We start from the raw sequence: 25,094 nt of genomic DNA, 5'->3' as shown, positions 1-25,094 counted from the left end.
CCTGAAGGAGATACGTAACTATAAGTGTTGTCTATGCTGTCTATACAACATTTGTTTGTAGACTTTTTCTCCTTTTATTTCAGGTTTCTATGGAACTGTCTTCAATCACCCTTTAGGTTATATTATACTAGACTTTATGTGCTTAAGGGAACTCTCCTCTATGTTTTATGTTCTATATTTTGAGGAAAAGAGTTCCTAGAGGTTCATTATGTTTTGATGTGTTTTGTTCAGTTATTCTGTTATTCATAGATCACATGTTTTGCATAGATATACTTTTGCAATTGTATGATAATAGTCATGCCTATATTCAGTAATACGATATAATAATTTATGATTGAATTGTTGAATGATCTCACAAGCTAGCTGTTAACTGCTAAGACAGGAACAACTTTAACCGTAACTGAATATAAAGTCCCCATTTATTCTCTTTCTCACTTATTACCACATCTCAAACAGAGAAAGTAGCCCCTTAAATGATTTAAATTTCTTCAATGTATTAAGTCCCTTAATCCCCAGAAACTAATTAGACACTAACCTATCCATTATCTGCACACTTTATTTTGCGAAACAAAACTGCTTTAGATAATAGTACAGCGATACCTACTAGATTCACTTGTACCCCTGTATTTATAAATGTAAATTATGTACTATTGAAGTAAAATATGCCACCTTGGTTCCCCAAAGGGGATACAAAAATACAAAAATGTCCTGTTATACAGAAAGTACTATTTTATTCACAATGCTGCTATGTAGATATCTGTTTATATGAAAGTTTTTCTTCAACCTGGACGGTTTGGATGTCTTATACATAATACACCTTTTATCCCCTCTCCCCTTTCCCCAGATACCCTCTTATCATTCCATGTGCCACCCTCACGTTCACTATAACACACCAGGGGACATTTGCCCAGCTTGCCCAGAAGCCTCCACCAATTCAATTCAAGTTAATTTAATCTAAATTCCCCTGCCCCAACTATTTACTACCTCACTTAACTCTTAACCATACATTTTCCACTCCACTTTTACACATTGGTTCCCCTGTACGAATCTCTAACTCCTCTACCTTAGAGGTCACACATATTCATATCCTTTGTAATGCCTAACCTTACACGCGAAAGATCAATATCAATAGCCACTCAAAATGTGAAGGGATTCCTATCAGCTGAAAAACGTTCAATTGCTCTCCATGACCTTTACAAGAGAAATCTTGATATCATTATGATTCAAGAGACACATTTTAAAAGAAATCATGAGCCTACACTCTCATCCAAATACTACGATAAACACTATCTTAGCTCAGGCCTGACCAGACATAACGGTGTATGCACACTATTTAGACGCAATACTTCTTTCGACCTACTACAACAATTCAATGATCATGAAGGTAGAATTTTAATACTAGTAGGACTCTATTATGGTAAGCCTATTACCCTCGCAAACATATACGCCCCTATCAGACCCACCCCCTGCTTCTTCAGAAAAGTCACCAACAAACTTCTAGATATTGCTAAAGGCCCAATCATACTAGGTGGGGATTTTAATTACCCTTCAGACCCTATACTAGACACTTCAACAGGTCACTCCTACCTAAGAAACTCACAGATTAAGAATAATAATACATCTCTCCGCACACTGAAGCTATTTGATACCTGGAGAACGGTACACCCCTCCACCAGAGATTATACATTTTTCTCCCACCCGCAAAAATCTTACACCAGACTCGACTACATACTATGTGACCAAGCCTCTTTGACGAATCTGATTGACTCAAAAATCTCACATACCACGTGGTCAGACCATAGCCTAGTCAAATCTATCTTTAAATGGACAAGTAAACCTAGTCACAGTATAAACTGGAGATTAAATGAATATATTCTCACAGATAACGAAATCACAGACCAACTCATTAAATTTACAGACGAATATTTTGTGTTTAATATACCCGAAGATACGAACACTGCAAATAATTGGGAATCCTACAAGTGCTATATTAGGGGAGTAATCATACAACTAACAGCGAAACTTAAAAAGCAGAGATCTGCTCAATTCGACACCTTGTCTAACTCACTAGAGAAAAAAGAAGCTTTACATAAAAAAGACCCAAAATCCCCACAAAAATTATCCGCAGTTATGGAAGCTAGGGAAAGCCTTAATAAATTCCTGGTAGAAAATGCACATATGCGCGCCCTGACAACAAAAGCTAAATTCTATGCTGAATCAAACAAAGCCGGAAAAATGTTAGCCAGATCTTTAAAAAAAAAAAGGCTTTCCTCTCATATTCAATCCATTAAACAAAACACAGGAGTAGTTTGCACTAAAAATGAAGATATAGCTGACAGCTTCGTTAAATACTACACCTCACTTTACAACATAAACAACACAAATGATCAGGGGAGTAGAGATAAGCTACAAACATATTTAGACTCTATAGACATTCCCTCTATCCCTGAAGAGGACGTGTCTATGCTAGACTCCCCCATCTCTTTACTAGAAGTGGTCAACACGATTAAATCCATGTCCAATGGAAAATCACCAGGTCCAGATGGCCTCACAACCAAATTTTACCAGTTATTAGTAGGTAATCTTGCCCCACATTTACAAGAGCTATTTCTCTCTATAGACCAGGGTCTTACATTCCCCCAATCTCTTTTAAATGCTATGATAACAGTAATTCCGAAACCAGATAAACCCAGAGATCTTGTTAGCAACTATAGACCGATTTCTCTCTTGAATGTGGATATTAAAATATATGCTAAGATTTTAGCCAATCGTCTTGCTCGAGTCCTACCGAAGGTCATCCACCCTGACCAAGTGGGATTCGTTAGTGGCCGTGAAGCAAAAGACAATACCACTAGACTCCTTCATACATTATTAACATCACACGAACAAACAAGCCCCCTAGTGCTGCTATCTACTGATGCTGAGAAGGCCTTCGACAGGGTCGACTGGCAGTTTATGTGGTCGGTCCTGTCGAAATTCGGCTTCTCAGACAAATTCTTATCCAGAGTACAAGCCTTATATCACAACCCTCGAGCCACTATAAAGGTCAATGACATAATATCTCAATCCTTCCCCATCTCTAATGGCACTAGACAAGGTTGTCCATTATCTCCTCTTCTATTTGCCCTCACGGTAGAAATCTTAGCTATTCAAATCAGAAATAATCCAAATATTTTGGGAATTAAGGTAGGTAACATTCATCAAACATGTCTACTATTTGCCGACGACATCATCTTCACTCTGCAAGCACCACTAACTTCCATTCCAGCCCTAATAAGAGATCTGGAGATTTATAAACAATTTTCTAATTATTCGATTAATATGAATAAGTCGAGCATTATCCCCATCCACATAAACTCAATGGAAATGGACTACATTTTACATAAAACTCCCTTCCCTATCGTTAATACCCTTAGATACCTAGGACTAAACATACCAAAGAACCCTAAAAATTTATTCCAAGAAAACTATATTACACTTCAAACTCATGTCTTCTCCCTATTACATACATGGCATAAACAAGGGCACCTCTCCTGGATAGGTCGCATAAATACAATAAAGATGATGATACTCCCCAAATATCTATACATATTCCAAGCTCTCCCAATATCATTACCGAGACACTACCTTCGTACGCAACAAAAGATGTTAGACTCTTTTATTTGGGCTTATAAAAAACCAAGGGTATCAAAGAACTCTATGTATTTAAGCAAGGAGGAAGGTGGCCTAAGTGTCCCAAATCTATTTCAGTATCACAAAGCGACACATTTAACTCGAATAGTCTCATGGTCTCACAACCCCACCTCCAAACTATGGATCCAAATGGAAGCTGCCTCCCTTGGTTTAAAAGGGATGCGAGATCTTTGTTGGCTTCCTAAATCATTCAGGCCCCCCATAACTAAGGCTAATGAATGCATAAAAACTACCTTAACCATATGGGACTCCCTCATTCGAAATCCAAACACTCTCTCTTCCCCAATCTCTCCAATGACTCCCTTGTTAAATAACTCCCTTTTTTAACCCACCACCAGTTCAAATTTGAACCAGAAGATTCTTCCCTGAAAAATATGCCTATATTTTTACTAACGGAAAACTCCCAAATAAGAGATAGAATTGCCTTAAGAGATTCAATAGGCTCTCCCTTCCACTGTTGGTTTCCATACCTCCAAATACGCCAAACAATTATGGATAGCCCTCATAAAAATGATTGCCTCCGTTCGCTTACTCCATTTGAGAAGTTGTGCAATACTAAAGACACTCAGAAATCCCTTCTCTCTCACACACATAAACTCTTAAGAGCTATTAACACAGTCAAACTACCCTCATATACCACCAAATGGGAAACTGAACTTCGAGTTCAGCTCCCAAAAGACACCTGGCTAAAATGTTTCAACACAATCCACTCCTCCTCCTCCTCACTCATTCTGACTGAACTTAATTATAAGATCATCTCACGCTGGTATCTTACACCCCAAAAATTGAATGAAATATACCCAGGTGCTAACTCAAGTTGCTGGAGACGATGTGGGGAAGTGGGCACACTTTCCCATATATGGTGGTCCTGTAATAAAATGTCCACTTACTGGGCTCAAATCGAGCGTAGCATCAATCTTACATTAAATACACAAATATCCCTTTCGGCAACCATGATCTTACTAAACCAAATCCCTAGACTGGAATGTATTTACCGAAGGAAACTCCTTCAACTAATGTTAACTTGCGCTAGACGCATTGTCCCTCGGTATTGGAAACAAGCTCATCCACCTACTTATGAACACTGGGTATCAGAAGTCACACACATACTAGCTTTAGAGAAGAGACATTATTGTTTTATAGGAAAGAGAGATTTTATTCTAGATATAATCTTCCTATGGGAACAAAGAACGCCATAACTTTACAAAACAGACCCTCCTTCACAGTTAAATACCACAGGCTCTGCAATTCTTCGGAATAAGTATTTCATTCTCTGCAAGGATTAATTGCAAAGGATTTACATGGAACCACACTATAATACACTATATTATTTTACAATTCACCTCTACATATTTTTATTTTTATGTTTGTCCCCTCCCCCACTTTACTGTCACCTGCCCGAATCCCCCTCCTACCCCTCCTCAGACCTCCCTCCCCCTTCTCACTTTAAGACCAGACAAAGACTCAAAACAGCTGGAGAATGTTTGATGATTTCTGCTGTTTAATTATCTATCCAGATGACACCTAAAAAGTAAAAAAATACAATAAAAGACAAACGCTAGGAAATTACGTTATATTGTATTTTACCATGACACTTGTTACCCCTACATACCTGCACTCTTTTATTTTTGATGATTGTCACCCGACTGATTTCTATTGCTGACACCCTATCCCTTTTCACTCCCCTATTTATTCATCCTTCCTCTCTCCCTTCCTCCCCCTATACTCCCCCCTCTTGTTACATACCTTTTTAATTTTCACTAATTTCTATTATTATCTGCCCTCACCCTCTCCATATCCCCCCTCTGTCCACCTTCCTCCCTACTGCCCAAAGAATTTATCTTTAAATTTGCTTTTTGCTTCCCTCAAATAAGGGGAAGAAATGATCACTGTGATATTACAATGCCTTATTGTAACTGAAAAATTATTACTGATTTATGTTTGATGTTCATTATATGTCAATGTTCCTTGTTTTTCTAAAAAATCAATAAAAATTATTTAAACAAAAAAAAAAAACTACCTTATCTGTATGAAACACCAGATAGGGTGAATTACACTGCAAAGCAGACAATTCAGAAACTCTTCTAGCAGAAGAAAAAGCAACCAAAAACAAAAAAATTTCCAAGATAGAAACTTAATATCTATGGAAAGTAAAGGTTCAAACGGAACCCCATGAAGAACTGAAAGAACTAAATTTAGACTCCATGGAGGAGTCACAGGTCTGTAGACAGGCTTGATTCTGACTAACGCCTGTACGAACGCCTGAACATCTGGCACGGCTGCCAGACGTTTGTGCAACAAGACAGACAGAGCAGATATCTGTCCTTTTAAGAACTAACAGACCTTTCTCCAATCCCTCTTGGAGAAAGGAAATAATCCTTGGAATCCTAATTTTACTCCATGAGTAACCCTTGGATTCGCACCAATAGAGATATTTCTGCCATATCTTATGGAAAATTTTCCTGGTTACAGGCTTTCTAGCCTGAATCAGAGTATCTATAACTGATTCCGAAAACCCATGCTTAGATAGAATCAAGCGTTCAATCTACAAGCAGTCAGTTGCAGAGAAACTAGGTTTGGATGTTCGAATGAACCTTGTACTAGAAGTCCTGTCTCAAAGGTAGCTTCCATGGTGGAGCCGATGATATATTCACCAGGTCTGCATACCAAGTCCTGCGTGGCCACGCAGGAGCTATTAGAATTATCGAAGCCTTCTCCTGTTTGATCCTGGCTACTAGCCTGGGGAGGAGAATAGATGGAACGACCAAGGCGCCACTAAGGCATCTACCAATGTCGCCTTGGGATCCCTGGACCTGGACCCGTAGTGTGGAACCTTGGAGTTCTGACGTGACGCCATCAGATCCAGATCTGGAATGCCCCATAGTTGAGTTAACTGGGCAAAAACCTCCGGGTGAAGTTCCCACACCCCCGGATGGAAAGTCTGACGACTCAGATAATCCGCCTCCCAGTTGTCTACTCCTGGGATGTGAATTGCAGATAGATGGCAGGAGTGATCCTCCGCCCATTTGATGATCTTGGATACTTCTCTCATCGCCAGGAAACTCTTTGTTCCTCCTTGATGATTGATGTACGCTACAGTCGTCATGATGTCCGACTGAATCTTGTGAATTTGGCCTCCGCTAGTTGAGGCCAAGCCAGGAGCGCATTGAATATCACTCTCAGTTCCCAAATGTTTATGGGGAGAAGATATTCTTCCCGAGACCATAGACCCTGAGCTTTCAGGGAGTCCCAGACCGCGCCCCATCCTAACAGACTGGCGTCGGTCGTGACAATGATCCACTCTGGTCTGCGGAAACTCATTTCCTGAGACAGGTGATCCTGAGACAACCACCAGAGGAGCGAGTCTCTGGTTTCCTGGTCCATTTGTATCTGGGGAGACAAATATGCATAATCCCCATTCCACTGCTTGAGCATGCACAGTTACAATGGTTTTTAGATGAATTCTGACAAAAGGGACTATATGTCCATTGCCGCAACCATTAGACCGATTACCTCCATGCACTGAGCCACAGAAGGCTGAGGAATGGAATGAAGAACTCGACAAGCATTTGAAAGTTTTGACTTCCTGACCTCCGTCAGAAAGATTTTCATTTCTACCCAGTCTATTATTGTTCCCAGGAAGGGAACCCTAGTGACCAGGGACAGAGAACTTTTTTCTACGTTCACCTTCCACCCGTGAGACCTTGGGAAGGCTAGAACAATATCCGTATGAGCCTTCGCTTTGTGGAAGGACGACGCCTGAATTAAGATGTCGTCTAGGTAAGGTGCTACCGCAATGTCCCTTGGCCTTAGCACTGCTAGAAGGGATCCTAACACCTTTGTAAAAATTCTTGGAGCAGTGGCCAATCCGAAGGTAAGAGCCACAAGATGATAACGCTTGTCCAGGAAGGCGAACTTTATGAACTTATGGTGAACTTTGTGGATCGGAATATGCAGGTATGCATCCTTTAGGTCCACGGTTCATGTATTGACCCTCCTGGATCATTGTTCGAATTGTTTCCATTTTGAATGATGGAAATCTGAGGAATATGTTTAGGATCTTTAAGTCCAGAAATGGCCTGAACGTTCCCTGCTTTTTGGGAACTACAAACAGGTTTGAGTAAAAACCCAGTCCTTGTTCTGCTTTTGGAACTGGGTGTATCACTCCCATTTTTAAAAGGTCTTCTACGCAATGTAAGAATGCCCGTCTCTTTGTCTGGTCTAAAGACAAGCGAGACATGTGAAACCTTCCCTTCGGAGGAAGGTCCTTGAATTCTAGGAGATACCCCTGAGAGACAATCTCTAAAGCCAAGGGGTCTAGGACATCTCTTGCCCAAGCCTGAAGAGAGTCTGCCCCCTACCAGATTCGGTCTCGGATTGGGGGCTATCCTTTCATGCTGATTTGGTAGCAGCAGCAGGCTTCTTGGCCTGTTTCCCCTTGTTCCAGCCTTGCAATGGTTTCCATGCTGGTTTGGGCTGGGAAGTGTTACCCTCTTGTCTAGAGGCTGTAGAGCTAGGAGCCGGTCCATTCCTGAAATTGCGAAAGGAACGAAAATTAGACTTATTTTTTGCTTTGAAAGGTCTATCCTGTGGAAGGGCATGGCCCTTTCCCCCAGTGATGTCTGAAATAATCTCTTTCAATTCTGGCCCGAATAGGGTCTTACCCTTGAAAGGAATAGTAAGCAATTTTGTTTTGGACGACACATCCACCGACCAAGATTTTAGCCAAAGCGCCCTGCGCGCCACTATTGCAAAACCTGAATTTTTCGCCGCTAATTTAGCTAATTGAAAAGCGGCATCTAAAATAAAGGAATTAGCCAACTTCAGTGCGTGAATTTTGTCCATGACTTCATCATATGGAGTCTCCTTCTGGAGCGAATTTTCTAGTTCATCGAACCAAAAAGACGCCACCGTGGTGACAGGAATAATGCACGAAATTGGTTGAAGAAGGAAACCTTGCTGAACAAAATTTTTATTAAGCAACCCTTCTAATTTTTTATCCATAGGATCTATAAAAGCGCAACTGTCCTCTATTGGAATAGTTGTGGGCTTAGCCAACGTTGAAACTGCCCCCTCTACCTTAGGGACCGTCTGCCATGCGTCCCTTCTGGGGTCAACAATGGGGAACATTTTCTTAAATATAGGAGGGGGAACAAAAGGAACACCTGGCTTCTCCCACTCCTTAGTCACTATATCCGCCATCTTAGGTATCGGAAACGCATCAGTGTGTACTGGGACCTCTAGGAAATTGTCCATTTTACACAATTTTTCTGGGATCACCAAAGGATCACAATCATCAAGTGCAGCTAGGACCTCCTTAAGTAGGGCGCGGAGGTGTTCTAGCTTAAATTTAAATGTTATAGTATCAGGCTCTGCCTGCTGAGAAACTTTTCCTTCAGAAATTTCTCCCTCAGAAAGGCCCTCCCTCACCGCCAAGTCAGCTTGATGTGAGGGCACTACAGATAAATTATCCTCTGCGTCTGCTTGCTCATTGTCTGTGTTTAAAACTGAGCAATCACACTTCCTAGGAAAGGCTGGTAGTTTGGATAAAAAAAATGCTAATTGTTGCATAGTAATCGCAATTGGTGCGCTAGATGCCAGTTCCAGAACTGGAACTGGCACAATTACCTCAGCCAACTCTAGGTCTGAAAGACATTTCAGAAACGCCTGAGCCTTCACTGGGTTTACTGGAATGCGTGAGAAAAAATCTTCTCACAGGCGGCCTTACCTTGATACCTATTCTGTACCCTTGTGAAACAATGTTCTGAATCCAAAGACTGTGAATCGAATTGATCCAAATATCTTTGAAAAATCGTAACCTGCCCCCTACCAGCTGTGCTGGAATGAGGGCCGCACCTTCATGCGGATTTGGGAGCTGGTTTTGACTTTCTAAAAGGCTTGGATTTATTCCAGACTGGAGAAGGTTTCCAAACAGAAACCGTTCCTTTAGAGGAAGGGTCAGGCTTCTGTTTCTTATTCTGACGAAAGGAACGAAAACAATTAGCAGCCCTATATTTAACTTTAGATTTTTTGTCCTGAGGCAAAAGGTTCCCTTCCCCCCAGTAACAGTTGAAATTATTGAATCCAACTGTGAACCAAATAATGTATTACCTTGGAAAGAAAGAGAAAGCAACATTGACTTAGAAGTCATATCTGCATTCCAAGATTTAAGCCATAAAGCTCTTCTAGCTAAAATAGCTAAAGACATATACCTGACATGAATTCTAATGATATCAAATATGGCATCACAAACAAAGTTATTAGCATGTTGAAGAAGTTTAACAATGCTATAAGCATTATGGTCTGACACTTGTTGCGCTAAAGCCTCCAACCAGAAAGTGGAAGCAGCAGCAACATCAGCCAAAGAAATAGCAGGTCTAAGAAGATTACCTGAACATAAATAAGCTCTCCTTAGAAAGGATTCAAGTTTCCTATCTAAAGGATCCTTAAAGGAAGTACTATCCGCCGTAGGAATAGTAGTACGTTTTGCAAGAGTAGAGATAGCCCCATCAACCTTAGGGATTTTGTCCCAAAACTCTAATCTATCAGATGGCACAGGGTACAATTTCTTAAACCTTTGAGAAGGAGTAAATGAAGTACCCAGATTATTCCATCCCTAGAAATTACTTCAGAAATAGCATCAGGGACAGGAAAAACTTCTGGAATAACTATATGAGGTTTGAAAAACAAATTTAAACGCTTAGTAGATTTAGTATCAAGAGGACTAGACTCCTCCATATCTAATGCGATTAACACTTCTTTAAGTAAAGAACGAATAAATTCCATTTTGTCAATATCTGAGACAGAATCTTCAGAACCAGATAGATCCTCATCAGAAACAAACAAGTCAGAATGATGACGGTCACTTAAAAATTTATCTGAAATATGAGAAGTTTTAAAAGACCTTTTACGTTTACAGGAAGGAGGAATAACAGACAGAGCCTTCCTAATAGAATTAGAAACAAATTCTTTTACATTTACAGGGACATCCTGAACATTAGATGTTGAAGGAAAAACAACAGGTAAAGGATTATTACTAATGGAGACATTATCTGCGTTAGAAAGTTTATCATGACAACTAACACAAACTACAGCCGGAGGAACAGTTACCAAAAGTTTACAACAAATGCACTTAACTTTGGTAGAACCAACATCAGGCAGCATCTTCCAAGAAGTAGATTCTGATCCAGGGTCAGGTTGTGACATCTTGCAATATGTAATAGAAAAAACAACATATAAAGCAGAATTATCAAATTCCTTAAATGACAGTTTCAGGAATGGGAAAAAATGCAAAAAAAAACACGCCTCTAGCAACCAGAAGCAACAAAAAAGTGAGACTTAAATAATGTGAGAAAAAGTGGAAACAAGTATGACGCCCACATTTTTTGGCGCCAAGTATGACGCCACATCCTCTGACGCCGAAAATGACGCCCACATTTTTTGGCGCAAAAAACGTCTGAAACACACATGCGTCAAAAAATGACGTAACTACGAACAAACTTCCGGCGTCAACTACGGTGCCGGAAATGACAAAACTTTGCGCCAAAAAAGTTTGCGCCATGAATGACGCAATAAATTTAAAGTGAATGTAAATTTTGATGTTTAAGTGCCCGGTTTTTAAAACTTTGATTAAAAACAGGGGCACTTTAATTCATCAAAATTTACATTTCACTCCTGTTGTGACAAAAAACTTACCTTTTAAACTTCAGAGCAGCTGCTGCTTCCTCCGGTCTCACAAGCCATTTCTGATGTCAGAAATGATTGATAGGTCATCCTCCAATCACAGATTCCCCCCCGGGGGATTCAGTGTCTGATTCACTGCTGTGATTGGAGGAAGCCAGATACCTCATTTTAGACCCAGGAAGAGGCTTTGAAACAGGTGGAGGAAGCTGGAGCTGCTGTGAAGATTAAAAAGTAAGTTTATTTTCACAACAGGAGTGAAATGAAAATATTGATGAATTAAAGTGCCCCTGTTTTTAATCAAAGTTTTAAAAACCGGGCACTTTAGCATCAAAATTTACATTCACTTTAAGCATTTTCTGCCCCCGCGAGCCTAACAGCCCGCAGGGAAAAAAGTCAATTGAAAATTTTCAAGGTAAAAAAAAAATATGCATTATCCGAAATAATGAAACTGACAGTCTGAATGAAGGAATACTGATTATCCTGAATCATGGCAAATATAAGTTTAAACACATATATTTAGAACTTTACATATAAAGTGCCCAACCATAGCTTAGAGTGTCATAAATAAAATAAGACTTACTTACCCCAAGACACTCATCTACATAGTACACAGTAGATAGCCAAACCAGTACTGAAACGAGAATCAGTAGAGGTAATGGTATATAAGAGTATATCGTCAATCTGAAAAGGAAGGTAGGAGAAGAAATCTCTACGACCGATAACAGAGAACCTATGAAATAGATCCCCTAGAGGAAGACCATTGTATTCAAATATGCAATACTCTCTTCAGATCCCTCTGACATTCACTGCACTCTGAGAGGAAAACCGGGCTTCTGCCTGCTGCGAAGCGCATATCAACGTAGAATCTAGCACAAACTTACTTCACCACTTCCATGAGAGGCAAAGTTTGTAAAACTGAATTGTGGGTGTGGTGAGGGGTGTATTTATAGGCATTTTGAGGTTTGGGAAACTTTGCCCCTCCTGGTAGGAATGTATATCCCATACGTCACTAGCTCATGGACTCTTGCTAATTACATGAAAGAAATATCCTTGATGATTCGAAAGCTGGCAAAGTACCCACGCCTGGCCCAAGGAATGGTCGCTTCTCCTGTGAACCTGCTGGAGGATTAACTTCTCTGACTGGGCCACCAAGAGGAACTGGGTTTGGAGTTGTGCAGACCTTTGAGGAGATTCATATTTCTATTTTTAAAAATTATTATGTACGTAAATAAAAATCTACCTAAAATGGTTAAGTATTGAGAAAAATGCATATTATGTTTTGATGTTTTTCCCTTTAAGAATTACCGCTTGTACTTACTGGCAACTGTTAACATTATGAATTTGCTAATTGAGTGTTGCAGGAGATGTCTTCAACATGTATAAGTGAGCTGTGCCTGGTCAGTATGTATATGGTCAATGAGAAAGTTATTTTGCTCCACTGCCTGTCTTTCACTGTGTGTATTTCGTTATTGCTTTGGATGAATAAAGCCCTTTTAATCAACCTTCTCTTAACGTGGTCTCTGTGAGCGGGGTGTGTTTGTTGCTTGACTGTGATTCTTTTTTTAAGGAGTGATGGATTGCTTTATTTTCGGCACAAGCCCTGCATTGACAGTGTCAATTTCGTCATTATCGACATCATAGGGGGTGTGTACTAACAGCGTGAAGATCATTGCGTTACGATACTACTACCACACTGATCGTGGATCCTGGAGTGCTTCCCTGAAGTTTGTTTGCATAGCTAAATGAGGGATTATCAGAAACCGACTCTTTAGTCCCCAACATTTCAGATACAGTAGAGCATATAAAATCTTAAAATCCTAGCGCAAAATCTGAAGAGCTCCCCTGTACAGAGCAAACAGAAGGAGGACAGATGTCCTTAGAAGTAAAAGCAGTATTCATCTGATTAAAATGCAATAAATGATCCATACAAGAATTGCAAAGCTGAGCAGAGGGAATTAAGTCAATAAACTTGCAAAAATCCCGGGGCAAGATTAAATTTGCGGCATCGACCGCAAAAGCCGGCGTTGACAGTTTTTAGTCCAGTATTGCTATCACATATACGGCGCCGCATATAAATGTGGTGCGTATATTTCCCCCGTCGCAGCTAATTTTACTCTCACAGACTAACATAGAACTGCATCGCAAATCTGTATATTCAGCGCAAGGATTTACATGGCGAAAATGGAGACATTTTACTCCATTTTCACCTCGCCACACATAGGCAGGCATAGCAAGCCTTGCTCTGAATATATATGTACCGTAACTCCCTGGAATATCTAAATAACACGTAACGCATGCGCAATATCTACCTGTACACCCCACCAACGCAATAACTAAAAATCTATTAACCCCTAATATGCCAAACCCCACATCGCAAAAAATATATTTAACCTATTAACCCCTAAACTGCCAACCCCACAACACAATAAACCTAATTACACTATTAACCCCTAAACCGCCAAACCCCCACAACACAAATACACCTAATTAACCCCTAACCCGCCGTGCCCCACATTGCAATAAACCTAATTAACCTACCCACTCCTAACCCACCATCCCCCACAACCCAAATAACTAATTTAATCACTAAGCCCCCTAACCTAACACCCCCTAAATTAACCCCAATTAGATCAAATAAAAAAATAAAAATTACTATAAAAAAAAAATCTTAAGATTACATTTTTGGGATTGTATATAGTACTGGTATCCCATTTCTCAGAGGCTTGTTTATGCCCTAAATTTGTGTTATAGATGGAGATCACCCATTGCTATCACTGTTATTATTTGCCCTAATACTTATATAATATTCTCTGATGATAAAATATTTTACAATTGGGGCTATTGGTAATGTTTCAATTCATGTTCATGTTTCTGTTAGCAGGTTAAGTGTTTAAATCATGACCACAGCTGTATCCCTTAATTAGCCAATATTTGGCTATTTAAGGGAGGAAACAGTATACTCAGCCATGGTCTATGATTAAGGTTGGTCTTCAGCCAAAACGCGCAAGACTGGCAGGCTGTTGGTCATTGCATCAATTTGTGATGATTTTATTGCTTTGAGCTATTTTACCCTGTAATCAGTGTGTGTGATTTGGAATAAATAATGTTTGTTCGCTGGATTTCGCTGTTTTGCTCCTAGCCTTACACATTATGTAGACTGTTTTTACCCATTTATATTTCCCCATTAGATTCACATTGAGGTTTGAGCATATTCATTCAAGGAGATCCTAAACCTGCTTTTTATATGGTTATTATGTATTGAACTTGGCATTTAAAGTTTTGGAATCTAATTGTTCATTATATAACCATCCATGTTATTTGTTATTTAGCTATAAAGTAGTAAAGATTAAACTATAAGTTTTTTCTAAAATTTAGATTTTGTTTAACCCTCTGTGCCCTTTGCACCTTGCTGATGATGCTTTTATACTTTTCTGCTTGAATACTATAACCACATTTTTTTCCTGGAGAATATTATTTGTATATTAGACACAAGTCAAAGCAGAGAAACTGCTGGCTTCTACATTTTTTTGTTGCCATTTCCTGGATTTTTAACATATTTGTCAAGCTGTGTTCTTCACTATACTTTCAGGTTTCTAATACACTACCAACATAAACATTTGATCAGTCAACAGTTTAGTTACATAATAACATATCTTTTCCCTCCAAATAATATTGAGATTATGAGGTAACCTGGAAACAGGGAAGGTCTTCCTTCTGCCAGTCCTGGCACTTCCAAGAGAAGAAATCCTCCACATTTCTGTAGGCAAACACCACTCAGACTAAAAGCCTTGAGTTCCATCTCATTCTGAACATCCTCAAGCCAAATCAAAGTCGACATTTTCTTGCAAAAAATAGACAAGCTCAAAACCTAAAAATAAACATGGAATAAAATACAACCTCAAGATAACGTCTGCGGCATTTCACATGCTTTGCATCAAATTTTTTTCGAACCAATTATTTTTGCCCATAAAACACTAGAAGTTTAGGGGACAGAAGATTCAGCAATAAACTCTCATGGTTTAGATAGAGTATGCAATTTTAAACAGCTTTAAAATGTACTTCTAACATCAAATTTGCTTTGTTCTTTTGGCCTGCTTTGTTAAAGCGTAAATCTAGGTAGGTTCATCGGAATTCATAAGTGTACACATGTCTATAGTACTCTTTGGCAGAAGTGTTTGCAACATTGTTTGTAGTAATGTTTTACAATGTTGCAAATACTGCTGCCATAGGAGTGCTAAACTACATTTACTTCTTTTCAAGTAAAGATACCAAGAAAACGAAGAAAAACTAATAATAGGAATAAATTAGAAAGTTGCATGCTCTGTCTGAATCACAAAAGAAAACAATTGGGTTTCATATCCCTTTAATGTATTGTAGCTTATTAGGCTAAAACTAGATCAGACATTAAGTCTTCATTACAGTAAGTCTTAATTTTCAGATCTCATATTTACCGAAAAACTTAAATTTCTATTCTTCTGACGGGAAGAGTCCACAGCTGCATTCATTACTTTTGGGAAATAATAACCTAGCCACCAGGAAAAGGCAAAGACACCCCAGCCAAAGGCTTGAATACCTCCACCACTCCCCTCATCCCCCAGTCATTCTCTCAAGGGAACAAGGAATAGTAGGAGAAATATCAGGGTGAAAAAGGTGCCAGAAGAACAAAAATCTATACTCCTGCAACACAGATAAAACACGGGCGGGGAGCTGTTGACTCTTCCCGTCAGAAGAAAAGAAAATTATCAGGTAAGCATAATTTAAGTTTTTCTTCTTAAATGGGAAGAATCCAAAGCTGCATTCATTGCTTTTGGGAAACAATACCCAAGATACAGAGGACACTGAATGCAAACAATAGGGTGGATACAGAAGGTGGTCCCTTCAAAGGGCACCACAGCCTGAAAAAACCTAACACCTACAGAAAAACTGTAATACTTAGAACAAGGGGTTAGAAACCTGAAAGGACCCAGTAACTGCCCATCCGTTAAATAACCTACAAGGCCGAGCTAGAGACCACTCAGATCCCTAGAGCCAATAAGCAAAGTGCCAAGTCCTGCAGGGCTTACGAGCACCCAAGACTAACCCCCGATGCGAAGGAAGAACCTTCACATACCCCCAAGGGGGAAAAAAAAAACGGAGGACCCGAGAATCTAAAGGACCACCGACTAAAGAAGAAACCTCAACACGACTAAAGCGAACCAGAGGTTGCGAAAACAACCACCCAGAGGAGAACTCCTTAAGAGGAACAGAACCAGAGATCAGCACTACACCGAAATGTGCAATCCAGAGAACCCCAAGGTCTATCCTTAGATCTCTGCAACAACACCCTACAACTCATGGAGCTACAAAGAAGCCACAAGCTTCTCCTGTACTCCAGTCTAACAACACAGTAGCTAAACTAGACAACATAGGAAGAGAACCTCTAACCCGAAGCCAGTCGGATTCATCAGACAAGGATGATTATCCTATCAGAGAAAAAGGCTAGCACATGAAATACGTTGCCCCTTTTGAACAAGAACTTGCGAACTTAGCCTCAAGTGAGCAAAGCTGACCCTAAGCCAATGTGGGAGACCATCCCACAGAGATTGCCGAATGATGACAGCTCTTGTCCAGGGACCAGAGCCTAGAAGAGCATCCCATACCAGCAGCCCATGCAACTAGCGGAGGACCATGACCCCCCACCGAAGGCAGGAACAAGGTCAGAGAGCTGCCAAAGTAGGATTTGAACTTCCAACCCTCAGCTATTAGACTGGGAGACAACCCATAGGCCACTTAGACCGGCAGGAACTGGAGCGCACTGCAAAACTCAACAGAGCAGCAAGAAACCCAACCCCCCCCCCCCCCTCCGAGGAAACAGACCTAGTTCAAAGAATTGGTAACGTTCGTCTGAAGACTACAAAATCTCCGGACCACCTCTCAAGGGCAAAAAAAAAAATAAGGGGGGGACCCGAATTGAACAAACCCACTCTGGCCGGCATTTAAAAAAGCTTGTCAGGGCAAACAGAGCTCAAGAACCAGAAAACCTACATAGCTCCCTTCCAAAGAAGGACCACTCCCCAACAAGGAAGAAAAGACACTGAACTACAGCATCCCAGAACCAGAATCCAGCCCCAGGACCTCTGGCACGCAAGGAGGGAGAAAACCTCGGAACGAGAAGGACCTCTGAGACCTCCCCGAAGGGGGTCAAACACAAAGGAACCGCTTCGCCAGCCATAGACTTGGCAAAGAAAAGGAGAAATGGTAAAACCATATCTAAGGAACTTGACAGCTCAGGTGAAAACGACAACCACGAGCCCACATCAAGGTGGAATAGTTGTCCCCTGACAACAACCGTAAATCTAGGGTGAGAGACAGCAAAAGCCATCAGACAGATACCGGCTCATCCCTAGAGGGACAAGCAGAGGTTGCACCTAGGCATGAACCCAAAACAGCATGGAACCCACATTCAAGGTGTAAGGAGCTGCAGCTGGTTTCCCTAGGAACGATCCTGAACGTATCTGAGATCACAAAGACATGGCTATAAGACAGACCTACAGGACCCAAAGTCGGTCCAAGTATTCACACTCTGAGGACCATCCAGTGATCTCCGACGGAGAGCACCTAGCAGAGCCTCCCGTATACCCATGACCATGAATCATGGCCTTCTCAAAGATATACAGACCAGAGAATCTAAGGAGACATCCAATAGGTCAAGTAGGAGGTACCTAGTCCGAGGGAGGAAAAGAAGACAAATCTTCAAAGATCCGCGCAGGATCAGTCTCCCATAAACCCTGTACCGCACAGGAAACTACCTGGGAGCCGCACAACTCCTTGCATACAAGTCTACCAAGGGAGAAGTCGGGGAACAAAAGAAAAAACACCTTCACCCCTGCGCTCCTATAAAAGAGTGCAACATATTAAAGAAGGAAGGTAGAAAATCAACTTCCAAACCCCGATGACCCGACCCCCAACAAGGGGTTAAGTAGCCCTGGCAACCTACGAGAGGTGCCTGACACTAGCCACAAAATTTAGACGTCCAGAGTTACCAAAATGGAAAACGAAAACGCTATCCAATGTGAACCCCCGACGTCTAGAGGTCATCCAACCTCCAAACCCGATGGGAATGTAGAACTCGGTCCCTAAGCCAAAGGCCTCTCACGTTGAGCTTCCGCAGGTTCCGATCCTGGAACCCCCTAAAGTGTAGCACATGGGGATGTATTCAAACTCCTATCTTGAGCTTAATAAGCAGACATGCTACCCAGCAAATAAAACCTCAGGGAAGAAAATCAGGTGGTGGGCCCTACTAGGCATGGTAGACATCCCCTAGGCCACTTAGTCTAGCTAAGCAGCCCCCCGTCCCCTAACAAGGAGGCAACCAGAGAACACAAACACTTAACAAAGTGAACAACTCAGCACCCGACAGGTTAACCAGTATACCGGCACCATGTGGATGACATGAACCATAAAGGAACAGCATCTATCGCCTCGACCAGGACCCGCCTGGAACGAGAACATTCGGAAACTGTCCCCGCTCCAAGGAAAATCCCAGAAGGGATCGATAACATGAACAATAAACAAAACTATGTATGATATAGTACTGCGTAACTTCCGAAGAAGGGCTCACACGACCACAAAATCGCAAGTATCAGTTCCAGAGAAAGAAACGTTCCGAACCACAACTATAACAAACATGAGCTTCGTAAAAAAATTAACCACATCCTAACCGGATCAAAAGAAAATAAAGGCAGCACCCGCGGGTGAATGCCCAAGGAGAAAAAGCCTACAACGGAACCAATGGATATAAAGGCCCCAATCTCCTAAGCTCAGAACTGGAACAGATACAATAAAATAAGAAAAAGACGATGTGAAGGAGATGGACTTCATCCCCCAACGTCTAACCAAGTTTGCACTTGGTCACAGAACACTAAGGATCCCTCGGGCCCAGTAGGACCGGAATCCTCCAGCACCGCCAAAACATGCCTCAGTAGGACACAAAGGCATGCCAGTCTATAACGGAAGGCAAAATGTTCCCTCGCCGGATCGATAGATGACCCTGGCCCAGAGGGAGGGACCCCTGAAGCCACAGAGGCCATCGCTTCCCCAGAAGGTCGAACTGACTCAGGCGATCTTATGCTCGACGGACCCTGTTTAACAGAAAACAGACAATATTTAAAAAATACTTCTCTTGTGAGATATAAATGCGCCAGCGCCATAGATATGGCCATGCGGAACCGTGCCGTAACCTCTGGAGGAAACAAGTCGCCTTCTGGAGAAGGAATAACGGCTCTAGGGACACCTGCTTGCGTAGCAAAAGAATGTTCTGAGGCACGTGTATCACTGGACATGGAATCCTCAGGGGCGGATGGCTCAATGCACTCTACACTCCCTGAATCAGGGGAAGAGAGTACTCTAGTACGGCAATCGGAACATAACTGATGGGCATGGATAACCCGGGCCATTTGATACTCCTAACAAGACGTATACTCTGAGTCGGAGATGTCCGTCTCTAAAAAAAATCCTCTATAACTTGGAGATTGCAATATAAATTGGAGAATTCAAATATGGACAAAAGCTAAACGGCACCTTACACCCCCAATTGCTGGGGCACTCACCACCTCCTGAGAACCAGACTACCAACGAACAGACTTGCTCCATCGTCATTCGGACAGAGTACGGAAATACGTGACAACACCCGGTCACGCAGTGCATCGTGTAAGCTTAGCCAAAAAAGGCACACCGGTCAAAAAAAAAAAAAAAAGACAGCGCAATCTGATGATAGGCCGTTATGTTCCAAATAGCACTGAGCCCAAGTATCAATACACTATAAGCAGACAGAATCACATAAACATGATTAAAGTCCTCCCTGTTCGGAAACTTTCCCCACTCCAAGGAGATATTAACCCTTGATTCCATAAGATAAAAGGAGTCCCACTGGGACCCTGACCTTAACTTTTGTTAACATTACATTCCCATATTGAAATAAAATGAAACTATCTTACCGGAATTTACGTTGTGGAACAGGAACATGGCTCTTCAAGTGTGACAGATAGTAGCATCGCTTCTGACATGGACTTGAGAGAATAAAGGCAGGCAGTGAAACTCATCAACGCTGATTGCCAAGGAGCTGTTAACATGAGTCGGAATGGTTTCGCACTCCCTGCATCTCAGGACTCTAACTTTCATCCATGCTCTCACTGAGAGGCCGACAGGATTATTTAAAACTCCAGTCCCATTCCGAAGAGTACTAACCTTTATAAGAGACTATCTTCAACTTCTGACACTTCTCTGCCAACCTCTTGTGACAAAAGGCAAAGAATGACTGGGGGATAAGGGGAGTGGGGGAGGTATTTAAGCCTTTGGCTGGGGTGTCTTTGCCTCCTCCTGGTGGCCTGGTTCTTTTTTCCCAAAAGTAATTAATGCAGCTGTGGACTCTTCCTGTTTAAGAAGAAAACATTATTTACTAAATTTTAGAAGGGGGCATAGGTGACCTAGAAAATTTTATACCTGGCAGTTTTTTTACAATAGGAAAATTAATGGTATTTTTTTAATCTATATTCTGCTTCTTTTACATGTGATTTTGTGTATCTTTAAAGCAAGAGAAAGGTCAACATTGTAAAAGGGGACAGTAAAAACTTTGCAATAAAAAATGCTTTATTAGACAAAAGTAAAACAACTTATATAAAATACTTTCCTTATTTATTTTGCCCCCCGTTCTTATAAATTAACTGTAAAATGCATGAATTTTCCAATTCTGTGAACCTTTGTCTCTAAAATCTGCAACCTACGTCAAACTATTCCTATGGCCAATGCACTCACTTTATTAAAGGGACTTTATTATGAGTTTCTTGCCATTAATTATTATCCATTGTTTTTAATGATTATTTTATAAATGGTTCGTTGCATAATACACTGTGCAGGGAAACTAGCAGGTATGTGAGGTGCAGTGTATAACTTATTAATAAAATAAAGACTTTTTTTTTGGGGGGGGGAGGGGAGACTACATTTATGCTTACCTGATAAATGTATTTCTTTCAGGATATGGTGAGTCCACGGCAGCATCATTTATTGTTGGGAATATCACTTCTGAAGGAAGCAGGAGGCGGCAAAGAGCACCACAACAAAGCTGTTAAGTATCACTCCCCTTCCCACAACCCCCAGTCACTGGACCGAAAGGAAATGGAGAAAAAAACACAATTTATGTTTACCTGATAAATTTATTTCTCTTGTGGTGTATCCAGTCCACGGATCATCCATTTCTTGTGGGATATTCTCATTCCCAACAGGAAGTTGCAAGAGGACACCCACAGCAGAGCTGTTATATAGCTCCCCCCCTAACTGCCATATCCAGTCATTCGACCGAAAACAAGCGGAGAAAGGAGAAACCATAGGGTGCAGTGGTGACTGTAGTTTAAATTCAAAAATTACCTGCCTTAAAATGACAGGGCGGGCCGTGGACTGGATACACCACAAGAGAAATAAATTTATCAGGTAAGCATAAATTGTGTTTTCTCTTGTAAGGTGTATCCAGTCCACGGATCATCCATTACTTGTGGGATACCAATACGAAAGCTAAAGTACACGGATGAAGGGAGGGACAAGGCAGGTACTTAAACGGAAGGTACCACTGCCTGTAAACCTTTCTCCTAAAAAAAGCCTCCGAAGAAACAAAAGTATCAAATTTGTAGAATTTTGAAAAAGTATGAAGCGAAGACCAAGTCGCCGCCTTGCAAATCTGTTCAACAGAAGCCTCATTTTTAAAGGCCCAAGTGGAAGCCACAGCTCTAGTAGAATGAGCTGTAATCCTTTCAGGAGGCTGCTGTCCAGCAGTCTCATAGGCTAAGCGGATTATGCTTCTTAGCCAAAAAGAAAGAGGTTGCCGAAGCCTTTTGACCTCTCCTCTGTCCAGAGTAGACAATAAACAAAGCAGATGTTTGACGAAAATCTTTAGTAGCTTGTAAGTAAAACTTTAAAGCACGAACCACGTCCAGATTGTGTAATAGACGCTCCTCCTTTGAAGAAGGATTAGGACACAAGGATGGAACAACAATCTCTTGATTTATATTCTTGTTAGATACCACCTTAGGTAAAAACCCAGGTTTGGTACGCAGGACTACCTTATCCGTATGGAAGATCAGATAAGGAGAATCACATTGTAATGCAGATAACTCGGAGACTCTACGAGCCGAGGAAATAGCTACCAAAAAAAGAACTTTCCAAGATAAAAGTTTGATATCTATGGAATGAAGAGGTTCAAACGGAACTCCTTGAAGAACCTTAAGAACCAGATTTAAGCTCCATGGTGGAGCAACAGGTTTAAACACAGGCTTGATTCTAACTAAAGCCTGACAAAATGCTTGAACGTCTGGAACATCTGCCAGACGCTTGTGCAAAAGAATAGACAGGGCAGAAATCTGTCCCTTTAAAGAACTAGCTGACCATCCTTTTTCCAAATCATCTTGGAGAAAGGATAATATCCTGGGAATCCTGACCTTACTCCATGAGTAACCCTTGGATTCACACCAATAAAGATATTTACGCCATATCTTATGGTAAATTTTCCTGGTGACAGGCTTTCGTGCCTGTATTAAGGTATCAATGACTGACTCTGAGAAGCCACGCTTTGATAAAATCAAGCGTTCAATCTCCAGGCAGTCAGTCTCAGAGAAATTAGATTTGGATGATTGAAAGGCCCTTGTAGTAGAAGGTCCTGTCTTAACGGCAGAGTCCAAGGTGGAAAGGATGACATGTCCACCAGATCTGCATACCAGGTCCTGCGTGGCCACGCAGGCGCTATCAAAATCACTGATGCTCTCTCCTGCTTGATCTTGGCAATCAGTTGAGGGAGCAGAGGAAACGGTGGAAACACATAGGCCAGGTTGAAAGACCAAGGCGCTGCTAGAGCATCTATCAGCGTCGCCTCGGGATCCCTGGACCTGGATCCGTAACAAGGAAGCATGGCGTTCTGGCTTGCCCCAACGATGAATCAATTGAGCAAACACCTCCGGATGGAGTTCCCACTCCCCCGAATGAAAAGTCTGACGACTTAGAAAATCCGCCTCCCAGTTCTCTACACCTGGGATATGGATAGCTGATAGGTGGCAAGATTGAATCTCTGCCCAGCAAATTATCTTTGAGACTTCTAACATCGCCAGGGAACTCCTTGTTCCCCCTTGATGGTTGATGTAAGCCACAGTCGTGATGTTGTCCGACTGAAATCTGATGAACGCATTGTTGCTAACTGAGGCCAAGCCTGAAGAGCATTGAATATCGCTCTCAGTTCCAGAATATTTATTGGAAGGAGTGTCTCCTCCAGAGTCCACGATCCCTGAGCCTTCAGGGAGTTCCAGACTGCACCCCAACCTAGAAGGCTGGCATCTGTCGTTACAATTTTCCAATCTGGCCTGCGAAAGGTCATACCTTTGGACAGATGGACCCCAGATAGCCACCAGAGAAGAGAATCCCTGGTCTCTTGATCCAGATTTAGTAGAGGGGATAAACCTGTGTAATCCCCATTCCACTGACTGAGCATGCATAGTTGCAGCGGTCTGAGATGTAGGCGTGCAAACGGCACTATGTCCATTGCCGCTACCATTAAGCCGATTACTTCCATGCACTGAGCCACCGAAGGGCGCGGAATGGAATGAAGAACATGGCAGGACTTTAGAAGCCTTGATAACCTGGACTCCGTCAGGTAAATTTTCATTTCTACAGAATCTATCAGAGTCCCTAGGAAGGAAACTCTTGTGAGTGGGGATAGAGAACTCTTTTCCTCGTTCACTTTCCACCCATGCGACCTCAGAAATGTCAGTACAATGTCCGTATGAGACTTGGCAATTTGGAAGTATGACGCCTGTATCAGGATGTCGTCTAAATAAGGGGCCACTGCTATGCCCCGCGGCCTTAGTACCGCCAGAAGCGACCCCAGAACCATCGTAAAAATTCTTGGGGCTGTAGCTAATCCAAAAGGGAAGAGCTACAAACTGGTAATGCCTGTCTAGAAAGGCAAACCTGAGAAAATCGGAATGTGAAGAAAAGCATCCTTTAAATCCACGGTAGTCATATATTGACCCTCCTGGATCATAGGTAAAATGGTACGAATAGTTTCCATCTTGAATGATGGAACTCTGAGGAATTTGTTTAAGATCTTTAGATCCGAAATTGGTCTGAAGGTTCCCTCTTTTTTGGGAACCACAAACAGATTTGAGTAAAATCCCCGTCCCTGTTCCTCCTTTGGAACTGGATGGATCACTCCCATAACTAGGAGGTCTTGTACACAGTGTAAGAATGCCTCTCTCTTTATCTGGTTTGCAGATAATTGTGAAAGGTGAAATCTCCCTTTTGGGGGAGAAGCTTTGAAGTCCAGAAGATATCCCTGAGATATAATTTCCAACGCCCAGGGATCCTGGACATCTCTTGCCCACGCCTGGGCGAAGAGTGAAAGTATGCCCCCTACTAGATCCGTTACTGGATAGGGGGCCGTTCCTTCATGCTGTCTTAGAGGCAGCAGCAGGCTTTTTGGCCTGCTTACCTTTGTTCCAGGTCTGGTTAGGTCTCCAGACCGTCTTGGACTGAGCAAAAGTTCCCTCTTGTTTTGCATTAGAGGAAGTTGATGCCGTACCTGCCTTGAAGTTTCGAAAGGCACCAAAATTAAAATGTTTGGCCCTTGATTTGGACCTGTCCTGAGGAAGGGCATGACCTTTTCCTACAGTAATATCAGCAATAATTTCCTTCAAGCCAGGCCC

The 25,094-nt window shown here is 41.7% G+C and overlaps 1 protein-coding gene across 1 annotated transcript in view; it reads right to left on the bottom strand.

Annotated features, from left to right (window-relative positions):
- The window catches only part of MOV10L1 (Mov10 like RISC complex RNA helicase 1), a 1,168,229-nt gene that overhangs the window by 841,467 nt on the left and 301,668 nt on the right, over positions 1-25,094 (bottom strand). Inside the window, exon 9 of the mRNA XM_053719185.1 lies at positions 15,067-15,244. Coding sequence (XP_053575160.1) covers positions 15,067-15,244 — 178 coding nt within the window. The remainder of the gene's footprint in view (positions 1-15,066; positions 15,245-25,094) is intronic.

The sequence above is a fragment of the Bombina bombina genome, chromosome 6, assembly GCF_027579735.1.
Source record: "Bombina bombina isolate aBomBom1 chromosome 6, aBomBom1.pri, whole genome shotgun sequence".
Classification (NCBI taxonomy): Eukaryota; Metazoa; Chordata; class Amphibia; order Anura; family Bombinatoridae; genus Bombina; species Bombina bombina.
The sequence above is the reverse complement of the archived record's forward strand: the minus strand, read 5'-3'. Positions and strand labels throughout refer to the sequence as shown.